Genomic DNA, 20,938 nt, shown 5'->3' with positions numbered 1-20,938 from the left:
TGTTTTGACAGCTGGTGTATATTCTAGCTGTTAGGATGTTTTATGTACAAACAGTACAAAGAGTCCCATAAGACAAGTTCAGGAAACATGTTTATCATCAAAACACACAATCATTCTGAATGAAATATAAATGACATGACACCATACATGTTCTGAAATCTTGTATATTTATTTCGTCTCACACATACACACACACACACACAAACAAAAAAACAAGCAGCATGCAATGAGAACATCAGTCACATAAACTGACTCCATGAAGTTTTACAGAATGAAAAGGAAAACACAAAAACATAACAAGATCATGTCAAAGAGCTTGGCCCCAAGTATTGCTTTTCTTTTGCAACAACAGTGCTTTCTGTGCAAAATCTCACTGTATAAGTCTGGATTAATCTTATACATCAACAAGAAAACTCTCAAGAAAATGTTCCTCAGTGTCAGACGCAATAAAAGACACAAAAACAGAGGTTAAGATTCAGTTCATGGTTACAGTCAGTCACTCCATCGCAAATGAAAGAACTAACACTACAGAAGGGAAACGTACTGTGCTGTAAGTACTGCTTACAAACAAACAAAAGCACAAAATACTAAATTCATCAACTAGATAAAGCAAGACACTGACACCAGGACATTACTGTGAGAATATAACTCATGACTGAATTGATCCATAAGAACCATGAGCTCTGGTCTGTAAAGTTTCATGCAAACAAAGTCCTGTTTCAAGTATTTCACTATTTACATAAACACTTTCCTTATTCAGTATGTTAGGAGTATTATTTTGGTGCACGATATGTGCAAGAAGAAATGCAATACACAGTAAATACTCAGAAAACACAAATACGAATCAGACAGAGCGGAAAAGGTAGATATAGTTTGTGAATGGAATTCTGACCTCTGATTGGACGAGACATCTGTAACTTAGGAAGTAGGAAATTGTGTATCTCACTTTATTTCTTGTACATGTGTGGAGTTCTGCCTTCACTTTAAAACAGTTTTTTTGTGCAACTTTGAATCTTTTAAAGAAAATAACAAACATATAAATATATATTTATAAGAAAATGGAGTTCATTCAGCTCTACTGTGAGGAAGGACGTTCATATGGTCAGTGTGATGTTGGATATACTGATAGTGTATCATGGAGTAAAGATTAGTTTATCTCTAAAAACACACCTGAAGAACACAGGAATGTTGGGAAGAGCAAACTATTCCAGATTAAAGGAGGTAAGGAGCGCTATAAGAGCAGAGCTGTGTTCATACACACACCAATCCACTTTCTACTGCTGCAGATACTGCTGGACTTCCTGTAGATCCTGAGTGACCCATGTCTCGTCCAATCAGAGGGAAGAATTCCATTCGCAAAAACCATACCTACCTTTTCCAGTTTATCTGAATCGTCCTTGTTTTCGGATTTGTTATTCTGGTTTGCTCTTCTAGGTCAACGTAGGAAAGAAGCGGCACTTTCGATCCTGAAATGAAACGGATACGATCTGTTAAATCTGCTTGGTCGTTAAAGTTCACAGCTTTAGTAACGTAAAGGCAATCTGTCAAGTCGTTGAGATTGTTCGTACTTCGATTCGACTCTAAAGAAGGAGTCGTTAAACAGCGTATAGGATGAAAAACGAATTACAATATCGATAGTCATATGTTACTTGTTAAGAAAGATATTCGGGGATAAATACATCATAAATGTACACACTTGCAATACAATCCATCCAGCGCACACACACACACACACACCTGCCGGTGTACACGTCTACTACATCAGCATTAAGCCAGGAAGCATGTGCACGGTTATTACGCTCTGTATGTAAACATAAATCTGTTAAAACCCACCATGAACATTTGGTGTTTAATTCTGCAGCATTTTTCCAAACGTTATACATGTAGACTAGAGGAATACAAACAATGAACAGCCATAAAATATAAATACCTTCTTATACTTTTGATTATTCAGTAGTACCTATTCAGGAATATATTCAATATAGTCATATAAAATACGTTTTAGTCACAAAATACAGACACAACCACGGAGGCTTACAGGTAGCCCAGATACAACACAGTGCTATTAAACCTGATGGAGAAAAGTCTAAAACCTGGCAGCATTGCTCTGAGAACTTAAAGCACTTTAGTTCCCTATGGTACTTTGGGTTAAAAGATCAGACTGAACTGAAGTTTGAAGCAATTTTCCTTAGCTCAATGATGTTTTTTCGTGAAATGAAAGAAGATGGAGGCAGGTGTAAATGAGTAGACAAATGAGAAGATCCTTGTATTGTAATAAGACAACGCATCAGTAGCGGCTAAGCTAAAACGAATAAAAACGTTGATGTTTACATCGTGTTGTGAACTCAAAAAAGTTGCCAATTTTTTTTGGCACACACCAAGTAAAAATAAATAAATAAAAAATCAGTTTCTGTCCAGCTAACCTCTTTAATAACTCATAGCATGCTGAATCGTGAAGGGAAGTGTTGTGCGTATGGAGTTAGCAGGTCAGGAGAGTCATGAGAAAGCTTGATACACAGGTTTCCAAGCAAGCATTTGGGTCACAGCTTCCACTTAAAAACGTCGCCTGTTATCAGTCTTTTGTCAAGTTCTAAGCATTTATCTAAACATAAAACAATATTCCACAAGCTACCCTGAATCGGGAGTGCTCCCAAAAATTATACATTATACTGCCAAAAGTTTTGGGACGTCTGCCTTTCCATGCACATGAATGTAATATGGAGTTGTCCCGCCCTTTGCAGCTATAACAGCTTCAACTCTTCTGGGAAGGCTTTCCACAAGGTTTAGGAGTGTGTTTATGGGAATTTTTTGACCATTCCTCTAGTAGTGCATTTGTGAGGTCAGGCACTGATGTTGGACGAGAAGGTCTGGCTCACAGTCTCCACTCTAATTCATCCCAAAGGTGTTCTATGGGGTTGAGGTCAGGACTCTCTGCCGGCCAGTCAAGTTCCTCCACACCAAACTCACTCATCCATGTCTTTATGGACCTTGCTTTGATCACTGGTGTGCAGTCATGTTGGAACAGGAAGGGGTCATCCCCAAACTGTTCCCACAAAGAGCGTGAAATTGTCCAAAATGTCTTGGTATGAAGCTGAAGCATTAAGAGTTCCTTTCACTGGAACTAAGGGGCCGAGTCCAACCCCTGAAAAACAACACCTGAACTCAATGATTTGGAGGGGTGTCCCAAAACTTTTGGCGCCATAGTGTATCTACAACAGAACACGATGTCCAGATGTCAGTGCAGTAGTGGAGTCTCAGTGCTTGGGTGAGAGGTTCATGTAAGATTAAAAAGAGTGCCAAAAAGCCAGGCCACTATTGCATAGGCACCTTTTGACATTCGATTAGAGAAGAAAGCTGACTGATAATAAACGAAGACAAGCAAGTCTTCACTGCCTTGAAGAGTCTACCTTCTCACGATAGGTCAGAAGGTCATTTACATTCTAGTTCATTATTATTACGTTTGTCAGATAGACTGCACTGTTTGCCAGGATGAGCAACGTAATGACCTGAAAAGTATTTGTGAGAAATAAAACGGTTATGTCAGTGTGTGACTGAGTGATGAGGGTACTGTGCAACAGTCAGAGACGCTCTACATTTTGCCTTATGTGGTCATTTTACTGACCAGATTTAGACTTACATGGTCTTAAAAAATAAATAATACAAATAGACTTCTGTAACAGATCACTCTAACAGAGAATTTTCATAATTTTTGGAATACAAATTAATAGAACTCGTTTGCATGGCAGCATGGGAAAACTCATCGGATGCTGACGCCTAAAAATCTGGTTTTAATCAAATTTGTGTTTTTGTTCTACCAAAGTCTACATGGTAACTTGTCTACGCTTTCTGAACAGATCTTGTTAGATATGGAGCTACGAATAGCTGTGTGAGTGCTATCTCTTAGATCATTATACACCAATCAGGGATAACATTATGACCACCTGCCGAATATTGTCTTGGTCCCCCATTTGCTGCCAAAACAGCCCTGACCCGAGATACCCAGCCATAGATACTGACCACTGCAGACATCCCACAAGAGCTGCAGTTTTGGAGATGCTCTGATCCAGTGGTCTACCCATCATAATTTGGCCCTTTTGGTCAAACTCACTCAAATCCTTACGCTTGTCCATTTTTCCTGCTTCTAACATCAACTTTGAGGACAAAATGTTGACTTGCTGCCTAATATATCCCACCCACTAACAGGTGCCATGATGAGGAGATACTCAGTCTTATTCACTTCAACTGTCAATGGTCATAATGTTATACCTGATCGTTGAAACTTGTTATTTTGCAATATTTCTGTAGAACGCTTTATACTTTTGCACAGTACTGTGTGTGTGTATATGACAGTCATGGACAAATACATGTTTTTAAAATGGAAAACAAACAAACAAACAAAAAAAAAGGTCAGTCGGGGTCTATGATTGCACAAATGTGATAATAGAACTGATGAAGTCCAGAGGCTTGTCAGCATGAATCCAGTGACCGGCATCGGGGATGTACTGGATATCCGCATACGGAAAGAGACGCTGGATTTCAGGATAATCCTCTGAGCTAGGGGGGAAATGAAGAAAGAAAGAGTAGAATAAATATTTTTGGACCTATTGTCCGGAATAAAACATACGCCTCATCCGTCAGAAAAGTAATCCAGATGGATTACTGGAATAATTAAATAGATCTGAACACGTTCTTTAGAAACCGGTTCTCACATTCTGCCAGCTGTTAAGAATATAGCCTGCCATAAACATCTGCCACAGAGCATTAAAATTTCCCTTGCTGACTTGAAAGAAAGAAAATGTAATTAACATAAAATTAATTGTAATTCACTATACAATAATGTACCAAAAAGCTAAGAAAACAAAACCAGCATGTCTCTAAAACTAATTGAATTAAAAATAAATGCAGATTTTGTTTCTTTTATGCTTTTCCCATCATCATAATCATCATCATCATCATCATCATCGTCGCTCATGTGACTCGAGGTTGAGATTTGAGTGACCGGGTAAAGTCCTGCCCTGTTTCTACGCAGGAGAACATTCGGTACTGTGACAAAACCAGGCCATTAAAACAGATGAAGGAAGGAGTAAACCTGGCAGGTTTTAGTAATCATGTCGTTAGGACTCGAGGTGCAGATGAATCAGGGAAGATTTTAATTATCCAATGAACAGGTCTAATCTGCAACACTTTATAACACACAGATAATACATTTATAATTCAATGAAATAAAATATATTCTTCTTTTTTTGGGGGCCTGGTGCCATTTTGGGGGACCTGTGAGACTGTCAGTGTTCTGAAGTAGTTCACGGAGTAAAGGAGGATAAAATCTGTAGCACAAAGAAAGAGTGAATACAGTAATAATACTGTTATAGCAAAGTTATAGCAACATTAGTAATAGTAATAACAATAACAACCCTATCATATGCACTGTGTGTGTGTGTGTGTGCGAAATGGAGGATATGCCAATTTAAGGTATTTTTAAGACAACAGTGCTGTCATTACCTGACGTGAATACAGTAATAATACTGTTATAGCAACATTAGTCATAGTAATAGCATAATAACAACCCTATCGTATGCACTCTTTGTGTGTGCGTGTATGTGTGTGTATGTGTGTGTGTGTCATTATGTTATATGCCATTATGTCATATGCCAATTTAAGAAAACAATGGAGTCATTACCTGACATATTCCGAGTTACTGCCGCCCAGGAAGAGGGTGGGACCGTCGTAGGTCGTGTTAAACTCGGGGAACCCCATGAGGTCCATCAGATGATTTGAGATGGCCTCCAGATTTATCCTCCAGGCATAGTGTCCGTTCTGTTCTACCAGATTAGTGAGGAGGAAATGCCGGACCGAGTGCTCCTGTGCCCACAAAGGAGAGATTTAAAATGTACGTGTAGGAAATGTTAAATAACAAAAAAATGATATAAACTAAAGTAGTAGAAAATCATGAAACAACAAGATTTATGAGCCTCGCTCGATTTGATTGAGAATGTTTGGGAATTATTGTATTTTGTAGACTGATTACGTGAGATAGCCGGGGCCAATGTAGGGTGAAGAAGAAATTTCCTACAAAAAAAAAAATGAATGAAACATATTACAGAAGTATTGTCTTACTTTGACATGTTTTCGGAGCTGATCTTCAGCGACCCTGCGTGCGGTCGAGCGTGGAATGTTGCTGGGTATCTTCACCTCCTTCATAGCATCGATATATCCCTTCATAAAGGTACGAGCCGACGTCGGAACAGGACTGATGTCTACCACAACAAGCCGCTCCACCAAACTGGGCTGCCGTACACAGAACAGCACAAATATATATATATATGTATAAGGAAACTGAACAAATGTATGACTTCAGAATTAAAACTCATCATACTACGCTGACTGAGAAGAGCAAAACACAATAACAAATCTGAAAACAAAGCGAAAAGATAGGTATAGTTTTTGCGAACAGAATTCTTCCCTCTGATTGGACGAGACATCGGTCAATCAGGATCTACATAGGTCATCTCAGGAAGTCCAGCAGTAGCTGCAGCAGTAGAAAGTGGATTGGTGTGTGTATGAACACAGCTCTGCTCTTATAGCGCTCCTTACCTCCTTTAATCTGGAATAGTTTGCTCTTCCCAACATTCCTGTGTTCTTCAGGTGTGTTTTTAGAGATAAACTAATCTTTACTCCATGATACACTATCAGTATATCCAACATCACACTGACCATATGAACGTCCTTCCTCACAGTAGAGCTGAATGAACTCCATTTTCTTATAAATATAAACATATATGTTTGTTATTTTCTTTAAAAGATTAAAAGTATCAACGAAAATAAACTGGTTTAAAGTGAAGGCAGAACTCCATACGTACAAGAAATAACGTTAGATATACAATTTCTTACTTGCTGTATATCTTGAGAGACAGATGTCTCGTCCAATCAGAGGGAAGAATTCCATTTGCAAGCTATACTGAACTTTTCCGCTTCGTCTGATTCGTCCTTGTGTTTTGGGATTTGTTATTGTGTTCTGCGCTTATCATAGATCATACCTGTGACAAAGCTGTGGTCATTGCAGTTTTGCCCCCCATGCTGTGCCCGATGAGAATACACTTCCCAATGTGAAGCTGATTAAGCAGATGCTTCAGATCGTTAGTCATGGCCTCGTACGTCAAACCCGGGCTGTGTGCGCTGTTGCCATGGTTACGAGCATCTACGGTCAGCACCTGACTAGACAAAGTACAGTTAGGACACTAGCAGGGATACAGTTACTGATGGCCAGGGAATGGATTCAGCATTACTGATCCCTTTTACACCGCAGCGCTGCTTTAACAGGTGATTTAAGTTCTATAAGAGAAGCTTGGACAACAGTGCTGGCTTTCATTTAAATATGGTTTTAATATGTGAACATTTCTATAGGTACCAGACATTCAGAGGAACTTGTATAACCTGTATAATCTAAAACAAGTTTTTAAAAATGTGTTGCTATTTAAGAAGGAAACTTTTATAAGCGTTGATTTGAGGAAGCCTTCTAAAGGGAGGCATTTATTTATATCGTTTATGTAAGGAGGAGCAGTTTCAACAAGTTCCCAGACATGAGAAAGTAGAGGACTTACTGGTTTCTCAGTAACACGACAACATTGCACATCACTATAAAGAAACTGTATTGCAAATTCGCTGTGGTATAAGAGGAATAAAGCTCTGCTAGACATGCTAGACAGCGGAACCTCGGCACAGGAAACGAATTGGTTCTGGAGGTGAGTTCTCCTGTGTTCAATCTGTATTGCGAAACAAATGTTCCCATAAGAAATAACTTAAATGCAAATAATCCAAAAATATTCCCAATACAAAGCGTATGTAAACTGTATGGCTGCTAACTGAGAAAGAACTGACCCAAGCTAAGCATTCCATGTCAAGGCTCCTCACAGGAAGTCGTGCCACCAAGCTTGGGCTAAAAATAGAACAGTCCACCCACACCACCAATCTATCAACAAAAAAAAACGCCCGAAAAATCAACTAGCTTCTGAACGCATGCTGGTGTCATGGGTCGACTATTTCCCAACAGCTTTCACTATCTGAACAAACAATCGTAAAATTCCTAAACTCGCTTTGCTTCCTGGACATATGTGCGACTTAGCCAGTGTTCAGTTCAGTTCAGGTCGTTCATTTGCTGAAAATGTTTCGTATGCCGATGCAAATTTCTTGCAAAATTTCAATTCTAAAGGCGAAAGTTCATAAGAGAGTGCATTCGTATACCAAGGTTCCACTAATCTACTTTGGGTAATTCTGACAGTAACTTTATTCTTCACCAGATCACATCACAGCACCACCTTTATTGATTACTTTCCTAAAACAGCACAGTTTCCTGTGTTTTATTCCTGGAAAGAGTTCCTTTCCATACAGAATTATCAGCTTGTAGGATGATGGAGTCGTCTCCCATACCTTTCGGCCTGTCCTCTGCACCAGAGACTTCGCTATAGAGGTGAAGTTTGATTTGCTCCCGAATAATCCGTGCAGAAAGACGAGGGGAACGCCGTCCTCTTTACCATCATACACATCATAGCTCAGGTTAACAGGGCTAAAACAGACGAAGAACACGCTGTTATCACTGTGACTCGGTCAGGAATGACAAACTGAATAAGAGTTGGAGGTGACATACAAATTCATCCTGAACAAGCACAGCATGAGTGTGACAGTGGGCTTAACCAATAATACATACAAATACACCGACCAGGAATAACACTGGGAGCACTGAGAGGTGAAGTGAATAAGACTGAGTATCTCCTCATCATGGCACCTGTTAGTGGGTGGGATATATTAGGCAGCAAGTGACCATTTTGTCCTCAAAGTTGATGTTAGAAGCAGGAAAAATGGACAAGCTTAAGGATTTCAGCAAGTTTGACCAAAAAGGGCCAAACTGCAGCTCTTGTGGGGTGTTCCCGGTCTGCAGTGGTCAGTGTCTATCAAAAGTGGTCCAAGGAAGGAACAGTGGTGAACCGGCAACAGGGTCATGGACGGCTGAGGCTCATTGATGCACGTGGGGAGAGAAGGCTGGCCGAGCTACTGTTGATCAAATTGCTGAAGAAGTTAATGCTGGTTCTGATAGAAAGGGGTCAGAATACACAGTGCAGGACGGGTCAGGGCTGTTTTGACAGCACCAACATAATATTAGGCAGGTGGGCATAATGTTATGCCTGATCGGTGTATGCACATATTAGTACTAGATGTTTATCTGAGTTTCTGGATGGAAAGCACACAGGCAAGAGATGTCATGATCTCAACAAATGAAATATATTTAAAACATATTATAGACAAAAAAATAGAATATAGAAAAAAAATAAATAAATACATTTTTTCATTATAATCCTTTTACAATTGGCTAGCTGTGGTAATATAATATAGTTAGAGTGAATGCCAGGGCAGTGCAGGATCATGATCAGTATGTTCCTCATTGTACATTATAAGCCTTCATTCCTACAAATGTATAAGACACTGAATAAAGTAAAAACAAATGATTTTAAAGAACTCTTTTAAGGGGTAATTCTTAAGTCTATATGCAATCTCCCAGTTAAATGAATGGGAAGCTTGCAACAGAGTCTACAGAATGTAAAAAGTTTCACATTGGTTGTTTAGCTAAAGGTTTCAACACTGCAGCCTGCTAGGTCAGAGTTATGCAAACACACGCTCGTCAAATTCGAAAGTGTAAATAAAATGTTAAGACAGACATCAAGATCAAGTAAAGATCAATTTACAAGGGTTTGCTGTTTAGTCTGAAGTGCTGAATCAGTATTGAGTGACTGCTGATCTTATCTACTGATGTATTTAAATTCATGACTGACACACAAAGGTGAACAAAAATAAATACAAAAAATACACTATACTGCCAAAAGTATTGGGGCACCCCTCCAAATCAATGAATTCAGGTGCTGTTCGTCAGGGGTTGGGCTCGGCCCCTTAGTTCCAGTGAACGGAACTCTTGACTGGCCTGCACAGAGTCCTGACCTCAACCCCATAGAACACCTTTGGGATGAATTAGAACAGAGACTGTGAGTCAGACCAAAACTGGGATGTCTGCCTTTCCATGTACATGAATGTAATATGGAGTTGTCCCATCCTTTGCAGCTATAACAGCTTCAACTCTTCTGGGTCAGGCACTGATGTTGTGATGACAAGAAGGTCTGGCTCTACCAAGATCATGTTGGTGTTTATATAATTGTTGCTACAGGTGCAATATTGAAGGAAAAAATGTATTATTATGAAAGTGTCACAATATTACGAAAACACCTAATTTCTACCTTGTCAAATATTGCATTATAATTACCACAAAAATGTAATCAACAATACGCTTTTGATTCTTTGACTTAAAAATCACGATGCAGCAGTGCTTTACTCCTTCGGCCTGTCCAGCAGCTCTCACCACAGAGGTTCTGTTTAATGCATTTCCTCACATCTGAACTTCTTGGAGAAGTGAACTTAAACTCTGGCATTATTGTGCAATCAAAAAAAATTCCCCACTTCATGATTTTTAGCCTCTTGAACACTCTCTCAACCGCAGTGTGCTGGTCATGCTGGTCATGCTGGTACCGTTCACTGAGATATTTAAGAGAAGTTACAAGGCTTGGGTTTTTTCTGATTGACAACGCAATAGAGGAAAAAAAGAGAGTGATGGTCATTTTAGAACAGTGACCAGACTTTGTATTTAATGCATCAACATCACATTTTACTGGATTTATTTTGCCTGAATAAGCGGAAGTGTTCGGAATTATGTCCTTTATATTCATCTGATCTGCTATATCAGTTGTGGTCACTAAAATGGAGTTCTGGACAAAAACAAAGGTTAAGCTCTATAAATAGTTTATATAAGGTTTATAGCATAGCAGCTCCACGAGCTAGGTCAATCTGTAACTAGCTGGCCAGTCACAATTAAGCTAGTAACACGAGTTATGTCACTGACCACACACACTGCATCTTATTAGACACACACGACATTTAATTTAAATGTAAATATTTGTCTGTATTTGTCCTAAAGGTCAGCACCTGGTGGAGAGAGCCGCGCTGTCTCGCTGACCGCCGTCCAGTCGCGACACCCCGCTACAGAAATACTGAAGTCCGGCTGGAGACGGACGCTGGAGCTGTCCTCTGAACAGTCCTCTGGTTAACACACGGCACAGGACGCTCATGGTGACGCTGACCATTGGACTGAAGGAGCAGGCAAGGGAGCTTTCATTTAAGTCCACTCTACAGCTCCGCAGGCGTGCACATGCGGCGCTGACGTCCTGCCGACTCTTCCGCCGTGACGTCATGACGCCGTACGTGCGAAATATTTATTTATTTATTTACTTTAAAGAGTCTTCACTGTTAGAAACATTTCATTACTATATATAATATATATGGTATTCATGTAGTGAACAAGTACATATGTTCTAAAAAGAAAACCTTTTTATATGGATGTATTTATGTTATATTATACACCGATCAGGCAATTCCGTGATGTGTTCCGCTTCATGAAGATTTCGGACATTCGAAGAGAAGATGCTGACCTCATGTGGACAACAACCTCCTAATCATTACACACAGTAACATCCTACACACCCTGTATCTCCATCACACAACTCAAACTGACCGTACATGACTGAAGAGAGGTCATTATTCATAATCATACACTCTCCGGTGTTTATAATCATTTATAATCACACTCTGGTGTTTATAATCATTTATAATCACTGTGTTTATAATCATTTATAATCACACTCTGGTGTTTATAATCATTTATAATCACACTCTCCGGTGTTTATAATCATTTATAATCACACTCTGGTGTTTATAATCATTTATAATCACTGTGTTTATAATCATTTATAATCACACTCTGGTGTTTATAATCATTTATAATCACACTCTCCGGTGTTTATAATCATTTATAATCACACTCTGGTGTTTATAATCATTTATAATCACTGTGTTTATAATCATTTATAATCACACTCTCCGGTGTTTATAATCATTTATAATCACTGTGTTTATAATCAATTATAATCACACTCTCTGGTGTTTATAATCATTTATAATCACACTCTCCGGTATTTATAATCATTTATAATCACTGTGTTTATAATCATTTATAATCACTGTGTTTATAATCATTTATAATCACACTCTCTGGTGTTTATAATCATTTATAATCACACTCTGGTGTTTATAATAATTTTTAATCACTGTGTTTATAATCATTTATAATCACACTCTCCGGTGTTTATAATCATTTTTAATCACTGTGTTTATAATCATTTATAATCACACTCTCTGGTGTTTATAATCATTTATAATCACACTCTCCGGTGTTTATAATCATTTTTAATCACTGTGTTTATAATCATTTATAATCACACTCTCCGGTGTTTATAATCATTTTTAATCACTGTGTTTATAATCATTTATAATCACACTCTCTGGTGTTTATAATCATTTATAATCACACTCTCCGGTGTTTATAATCATTTTTAATCACTGTGTTTATAATCATTTATAATCACACTCTCCGGTGTTTATAATCATTTATAATCACACTCTCCGGTGTTTATAATCATTTATAATCACACTCTCTGGTGTTTATAATCATTTTTAATCACTGTGTTTATAATCATTTATAATCACACTCTCCGGTGTTTATAATCATTTATAATCACACTCTCCGGTGTTTATAATCATTTTTAATCACTGTGTTTATAATCATTTATAATCACACTCTCCGGTGTTTATAATCATTTATAATCACACTCTGGTGTTTATAATCATTTATAATCACTGTGTTTATAATCATTTATAATCACACTCTCCGGTGTTTATAATCATTTATAATCACTGTGTTTATAATCAATTATAATCACACTCTCCGGTGTTTATAATCATTTATAATCACACTCTGGTGTTTATAATCATTTATAATCACACTCTCTGTGTTTATAATCATTTATAATCACACTCTCTGTGTTTATAATCATTTATAATTACTTTCTGGTGTTTATAATCATTTATAATCACACTCTCTGGTGTTTATAATCATTTATAATCACACTCTGGTGTTTATAATCATTTATAATCACACTCTGGTGTTTATAATCATTTATAATCACACTCTGGTGTTTATAATCATTTATAATCACACTCTCTGTGTTTATAATCATTTATAATTACTCTCTGGTGTTTATAATCATTTATAATCACACTCTCTGGTGTTTATAATCATTTATAATCACACTCTGGTGTTTATAATCATTTATAATCACACTCTGGTGTTTATAATCATTTATAATCACACTCTCTGTGTTTATAATCATTTATAATCACACTCTCTGTGTTTATAATCATTTATAATTACTATCTGGTGTTTATAATCATTTATAATCACACTCTCTGTGTTTATAATCATTTATAATTACTATCTGGTGTTTATAATCATTTATAATCACACTCTCCGGTGTTTATAATCATTTATAATCACACTCTGGTGTTTATAATCATTTATAATCACTCTACAGTGTTTATAATCATTTATAATCACTCTCTGGTGTCACCCAGATAAAGATGAGGTTCTCTTCTGAGTCTGGTTCCTCCTGGTTCTTCCTCTTCCATCTCAGAGAGTTTTTCCTCACCACAGTCGCCTCAGGCTTCTCATTAGGATTGATTAGGAATATTCTCATGTTGTGTAAAGCTGCTCTGAGACAATGTCCACTGTTAGAGGCGCTATAGAGCTAATCCAGGTTCAGTGAGGAGACTCTGTAATGCTACAGTATAGAAAGACATTCTAAACAAATCCATGCTTAGAGCCTTGTGGCGACAATTTGACGCACGTGTGTGTGTGTGTGTGTGTGTGTGTGCATGTGTGTGTATGTGTGTCTATACACCAAACGGTGGCGCCAGACACCATTCTTTATTCTTTTCATGTGTTTGTTTGTTACAGACGAGATGAACACCTGATTTCTAGTCTAAAATTATTACCCGAAACTATTCAAATACGTTCTTATTCAAATAAACTTATTTACATCAAAATAACATTCTCTTAAAAATCATATGTTTCTGTTGATGCTGACTCTATTCTGTATAGCTGGACCATTATTTGTGTATTTCCTATTGTAGTACTATATATTGGCATTTTGTGCAAAAACCTCACACAAGTCTCTACAGTCTCTGTGTTGGACTGTTTAAAATATATTTTAGTCCCGAGCCTTAGGAATTACTTCCTCTTATAACTTCCTCATAACTAATGAGACGTATATTTCAACCTGTGATTACAGATCAGGCATAACATTATGACCAGTTCCACAATAAATGTGGAATGAATATGTAAAGAATGATTCACAAAAGTCACATGGACAACTTATGGACTTGAGCTGACAACAGCAAGTAAACACATTCAATACTTTAGACCACAAATGAACACCATGTGTGCAAGTCACCTCAGGAGCGTCATATACATAATTCACTCATTTATGTCTCCAAATGGCTGGCGAAGCATAACACACCAGTCTTGTATATTAATCACACTCTGCCCTTTTATGCATTTTATTATTTGTTTTTCCAAAGATGACATCAGTTTAGTTGTGAAACTTTAACTAGTTCCTGTCCTACTGTAGTCTGAAGATAAGTTTCCCCTGTAATTTCCCCGTTCTGGCCTCTCCACATTATGCAGCCATTGCAGTTTCTAAAGCTGGACTTGTTGTGAAGGGCGAGCCAGTGACTGCTGTGCTTGGTGCTATAGGCAACGCCGGAGAGAAACTATACACAGTGTTCCCATGGTGAGATCTCAAACAGGAGCTGAAGCTTGCAATGCCGTTTACAAGAAAAGCAGTCTGGAAATGGACACCTTTGTATGATTGGTCATACCTGTCAATGGCTTAAACTGGTGAGCAGGTTACTCACCTAACCCAGCACAGTGTTCTGCCCATGAGGAGACACTACACTGACCAGGCATAACCTTATGACCAGTGCCAGGTGAAGTGAATGAGACTGATGATCTCCTCATCATGGCACCTGTTAGTGGGTGGGATATATTAGGCAGCAGGTGAACATTTTGTCCTCAAAGTTGATGTTAGAAGCAGGAAAAATGGACAAGTGTAAGGATTTGAGTGAGTTTGACCAAAAGGGCCAAACTGTGATGGCTAGACCACTGGATCAGAGCATCTCCAAAACTGCATCTCTTGTGGGGTGTTCCCGGTCTGCAGTGGTCAGTATCTATCAAAAGTGACCCAAGGAAGGAACAGTGGTGAACCGGTGACAGGGTCATGGGCGGCTGAGGCTCACTGATGCACGTGGGGAGAGAAGGCTGGCCCGTGTGATCCAATCCAACAGACGAGCTACTGTTCAAACTGCTGAAGAAGTTAATGCTGGTTCTGATAGAAAGGGGTCAGAATACACAGTGCAGGACGGGTCAGGGCTGTTTTGGCAGCACCAACACAATATTAGGCAGGTGGTCATAATGTTATGCCTGATCAGTGTATATGTCTCCAAAAGAGTCTTTTGTTCTGTGCTGCCAATAAGAAAAGCAGCAGACTTCCTGGTTAATTCCGGTCATTGCAGTGAACTAAATTTCTATTAATGTACACTTTTACTGCTTTTTCATTAACAGTGACTCAAAACAAGCAGTGTAAAATTAACCACCCTCTAAAATATTTTACTGTTAATGTTAGAAAATAAAGCAATAGGTCAATATTTAAAGTACATAAGACTAATCCCGGGCCTGACTTACTGTTGAACATTTACAAATATCAGAATGATTTCCATTGGAGTCTATATTAAGTCTACTAGCTCTGTTCTTAGGAAAAGATTCACTGCAGTGTTAATGGATTAATGAACACAGGAAACTGGTGATGTACACACTTGGGGACACGACCTCTAACCCCACCACCCCCATTTTTACCTAGATGTCCACCTGAAGGTCAGTTCATTCAGGTAATCTTTCTACAGGTATTCTTTCACCTGTACCTTTCAGGATGCACATGCTTTTCACAGAAGACATCCTCAGGCATACGTCCTTCAAACCTTAAGCTATAGGATGTAGTGTAGCATTAAAACTCATCAGATGTACATATTTAGTTATTAATGACCACTGTGCATTTACAGTACGTTATTTTATAAAGCTCCTTTAGGAGAGCAAATTAGACCTGCATATGACATGTAGGTTTTTCTTACGTCTTATTACTTTACCTTATAACCTTATGGACTAAAGAGACATCACACCTCCACATGAACGTGTAAGAATGAGTCGACTCTTTGAGTCGATTTATATATATATATATATATATATATATATATATATATATATATATATATATATATATATATATATATATAATATATTTCTATGTCCTTTATTTTTTTTTTTCTTTCTAGGTTTAAGCCATGTTATTATTCATTTATTAATTTCTGCTCCTATTTTTGACCTCTGACTAATCGCTCATTTGAATAGTAAGCCGTGTACTTGACTCTTAGCTGTGAGGATAAGAATAACGTAGAAATAAATAATTTTAATAAAAACACATTGATGTTTTATTGTTAATTCGAATGTAAAGTGACGCTTCATTCAGAAATTTCATTCACATTGCGCGTTTAAAACGCAAACATTAACAAGAACGGGAATGAACCGCCTGGGAGCCGAAGGAGCCGACTCTTAGTGGTGTGGTGAATCAAATGACACGACTCACTGAAAGGAGTCGGTTTATAGGCTCATAACGTCAAAGGCAAATAAACTCACCTGCTGCAGTATCGGTCACGTGACCCAGGGCTTTATTCTGCTCACCTGACACAGAGCGCATGCGTCTGATACAGAATACAAAACAAAAAAATTTCAAAAATCCCCGTGTTCAATATAAAATCCAGCAGTAATAAAGTTCAGCTAATACTTTATAATTGAATTTAATATTATACATGCACAAATCTGTGAAATTGTGTTTTAGAATTAACAACATTTTTATTAGACCATGTACAGACACATACCTCAGGGTTATTGAGATCAGATAACGGATTCAGGAGCACTGGATGTGAAGGTCTCTTCTGTTATTTTAATAAAAAAAGTCTTATATTTGTTATTATTCAATAACCAGAAGTCATAACTCAGCCAAACGATTCAAATCGTTAAGCTTCTTACATTTCTGATGTCCACTTAACTGTCCATTCCAATAAAAATATCTCACTTATATAAGGGCTTGGGAATTGTTTTATGTCATAATACGCAGTGGTGAATAAATAGTCCCCAGTAAAGAAAATGTAAGCGCAAAACAAAGTGCATGTCATGAGTTACTTTTCCCAGCTCATCTCTTGTGGTTGTTAAACTCTAAAGATTTATTAGCAAGGGGTCTTATAATCAGGCACGAACTTGCACTTTGAACTTGGCAAATTCACTCCTTTTGTGTACTGAACTAGTCACTGCAGCTTTAGGGGACGACACCGTTAGGGGGGTTAGACGTGTTTAGGCAGACGGAAAGTGGTAGGATGTTTAACAAAAATCAGATAGACGTGTATGAGAGGAGAGGGTCAAAACAGCAGATACAAGAAGGGTTCATGGAGCCCGAGAGACTGAGCCATGGTTACAGAGGTTACAGATAACGTATCAGTATCAGTATCGTAGAGCATCTCCAAAACTGCAGCTCTTGTGGGGTGTTCCCAATCTGCAGTGGTCAGTATCTATCAAAAGTGGTCCAAGGAAGGAACAGTGGTGAACCGGTGACAGGGTCATGGGCGGCTGAGGCTCACTGATACATGTGGGGAGAGAAGGCTGGTCCGTGTGATCCGATCCAACAGACGAGCTACTGCTGCTCAAACTGCTGAAGAAGTTTATGCTGGTTCTGATAGAAAGGGGTCAGAATACACAGTGCAGGACGGGTCAGGGCTGTTTTGGCAGCAAAAGGGGGACCAACGCAATATTGGTCATAATGTTATACCTGGTGGATTTATATGTGAGAAATAAAGACTTCTTCTAGCACTTGATTAGAAGGTATTAAATTACATATTTGTTTAACAGTAGCTTGGACAATAGTGATGGCTATAATTCCAAAATTTATATTAATGTGCTCATTCCAATACGTTAGCATTTAATACTTCCTCTACCGGTCACTTTACAATGCTTTTGAGAAATGATGGTCCTGATTTCTCATTTTGACCAGAAAAGCATATGTTTGCTTATCTATGTGTATAGCATCACTACATGATCTAACGTGAACTCACAGATGGTTTACACAACGTTATTATCATGATACTGTCATATATCATGACCTGACCTGAGGCTGAACGTTGCAAAACACAACAAACGTGATCTTTCACATAGGTTGCTATCATTTCTGATGGAATAATCTGCAGGTCAAGTCTAAAACGCTGTTTGTAAACCGGCTGAATCAGATTTAGAATGATGAGTATTTCATATTCCATTGTTTTAAATGTTCTATTTAAATCTGAGAAAAGAAGAAGCGATTATTAACGATGTTTAGGATAAGCCAGATACAATCAGTTCTAGGGCCATTTGACAACCTGGGTTACACAGGGAGTGTACCAAAGTAATATTACACAATCTAATTCAATTAAAATTCTATTACATTACTGGTGTTTATGGCAAGAACAGGAATTGGGAATGGTTTAACGTGTGTACTTTAAAAATCATCAAGACAAGACATCAAGAATGCTTCTGAAACTATGGTATATTAGTATTTGTTTTAGTATTAGTATATGCTGTGGTGCTGTGGATTTTTGCTGCCAACACAGCCCTGACCCGTCCTGCACTGTGTATTCTGACCCTTTCTATCAGAACCAGCATTAACTTCTTCAGCAGTTTGAGCAACAGTAGCTCGTCTGTTGGATCGGATCACACGGACCAGCCTTCACTCCCCACGTGCATCAATGAGCCTTGACCGCCCATGACCCTGTCTCCAGTTCACCACTGTTCCTTCCTTGAACCACTTTTGATAGATACTGACCACTGCAGACTGGGAACACCCCAGAAGAGCTGCAGTTTTGGAGATGTTCTGATCCAGTGGTCTAGCCATCACAATTTGGCCCTTTTGGTCAAACTCGCTCAAATCCTTACGCTTGTCCATTTTTCCTGCTTCTAACATCAACTTTGAGGACAAAATGTTGACTTGCTGCCTAATATATCCCACCCACTAACAGGTGCCATGATGAGGAGATCATCAGTCTTATTCACTTCACCTGGCAGTGGTCATAATGTTATGCATGATTGGTGTATGTGAGCTATCTGATTTTATATTGTTTTAAACGTCTATTTTGGTTCCAGATGATAAAACCCTGAAACTGCACTCACTCTCTGTGGTCCGATTTCCTAATGTCAGCCATAATGGTGATCATATTTGTCAGCACAAATACTGAGAAATCAACAATCAGCAATCAGGGAAGAAAATTTTAATCTGACGATATCTATTGTTTTCACAAGTTAATGCTTCCCCTTCGTTGTTCCTCTTGTTTATTGCTGACCTTTTATTATTTTTTTTTATTTACTTCTGCATTCAGATCACTTCAGGTATGAAGTTGACTAATTCTCCTCAAACATCCTTGATGTCTAATCACAAGATTTTTGGCATCTGATTTGATATTTGAGGTAATTCATCTCATTGTACACTGTCTAATCCTGTCAGAAACTGAGAACCGTAAGTCATTAGTTGCTTGAAAATATCTGCTGTTTTACTAGTTTGCTGTTTGCTTTTTGACCGCTACTAAATGTTTCCCATGAACACTTGAGTAATCAAGTGTTCTAGATTCTGGAGTTGATGTGAATGAAACTAGAAACTAGTGCGTTATGTTAGTCAGTGTGGGCATAAATACTCTTCTGTACTTGGAAAAACAGGTTGCTTATCCCAAGTGTATTGTCTCTGTGGTGACTTTGCTTAAGGAAGGTGTGACCAATCTGTTCCTTGGTGTAATACGAAGCTTAGATGAACTCAACTGCAAACACATCCTGTGTAAACGTCTACTCACATACTGTCTGAAAGAAAATTAATAAGACTTTAATGTCAGTAAGTAAGCAAAATGGCCAAATAGTGTGTTAAAGTAAGCAATAAAAGCATGACCAAAAACAAGAATTATGGTGACTATAACCAGTAGTTTCCCATCATTATATGGTGCAGTATTTAATTTTCTGTTCTTCCCTCTACTGTGTAATTCCAATATACACAGATCAGCCATAACATTATGACCACTGCCAGGTGAAGTGAATAAGACTGATGATCTCCTCATCAAGGCACCTGTTAGTGGGTGGGATATATTAGGCAGCAAGTCAACATTTTGTCCTCAGAGTTGATGTTAGAAGCAGGAAAAATGGACAAGCGTAAGGATTTGAGCGAGTTTGACCAAAAGGGCCAAATTGTGATGGCTAGACCACTGGATCAGAGCATCTCCAAAACTGCAGCTCTTGTGGGGTGTTCCCGGTCTGCAGTGGTCAGTATCTATCAAAAGTGCTCCAAGGAAGGAACAGTGGTGAACCGGTGACAGGGTCATGGGCAGTCAAGGCTCATTGATACACGTGGGGAGAGAAGGCTGGCCCGTGTGATCCGATCCAACAGACGAGCTACTGTTGCTCAAACTGCTGAAGAAGTTAATGCTGGTTCTGATAGAAAGGGGTCAGAATACACAGTGCAGGACGGGTCAGGGCTGCTTTGGCAGCAAAAGGGGGCTGACACAATATTAGGTAGGTGATCGGTGTATAGCATATTTGAACTGCTGTTGCATCTACCAGGAAGTCTATAATGAACTCAGACACTACACTGGCTTAATAGTTCCTCATGAGCTCTTGGTTGCTGTTGTAGATGGGACATTATTTACATTTACATTATTTACTGTCCAGTGTCACCCAAATGAGGATGAGGTTCCTTTCTGAACCTGGTTCCTCTCAAGGTTTCTTCCTCAAATCATCTCGGGGAGTTTCTCCTCACCACCCTCACCTCAGGCTTCTCATTAG

At 38.4% G+C, this 20,938-nt stretch overlaps 1 protein-coding gene across 1 annotated transcript; it reads right to left on the bottom strand.

Moving 5' to 3' along the window:
* Positions 1-146: 146 nt before the first annotated feature.
* On the bottom strand, positions 147-11,269 carry abhd11 (abhydrolase domain containing 11). Its single transcript, XM_058415036.1, has 6 exons — positions 11,020-11,269; positions 8,425-8,560; positions 7,035-7,208; positions 6,115-6,285; positions 5,678-5,859; positions 147-4,554 (listed from the first exon to the last, which is right to left on the bottom strand). The coding sequence occupies exons 1-6, from the start codon at positions 11,175-11,177 to the stop codon at positions 4,419-4,421; spliced, it is 957 nt and encodes a 318-aa protein (XP_058271019.1). The 5' UTR covers positions 11,178-11,269; the 3' UTR covers positions 147-4,418.
* Positions 11,270-20,938: the final 9,669 nt, after the last annotated feature.

This window comes from Hemibagrus wyckioides, linkage group LG18, assembly GCF_019097595.1.
Source record: "Hemibagrus wyckioides isolate EC202008001 linkage group LG18, SWU_Hwy_1.0, whole genome shotgun sequence".
Classification (NCBI taxonomy): domain Eukaryota; kingdom Metazoa; phylum Chordata; class Actinopteri; order Siluriformes; family Bagridae; genus Hemibagrus; species Hemibagrus wyckioides.
Note: the sequence above shows the minus strand (reverse complement) of the source record. Positions and strands in the feature narration are given on the sequence as shown.

Excerpts from the sequence above, each read along its gene's own strand:
- abhd11 (XM_058415036.1), bottom strand. The coding sequence starts at position 11,177 with ATGGTCAGCGTCACCATGAGCGTCCTGTGCCGTGTGTTAACCAGAGGA. Across the intron at positions 8,561-11,019 it reads AGCGCGGCTCTCTCCACCAG|CCCTGTTAACCTGAGCTATG; the intron begins GTGCTGACCTTT and ends CGTCTGTTTTAG. Across the intron at positions 6,286-7,034 it reads TGACCACAGCTTTGTCACAG|CCCAGTTTGGTGGAGCGGCT; the intron begins GTATGATCTATG and ends TGTGTACGGCAG.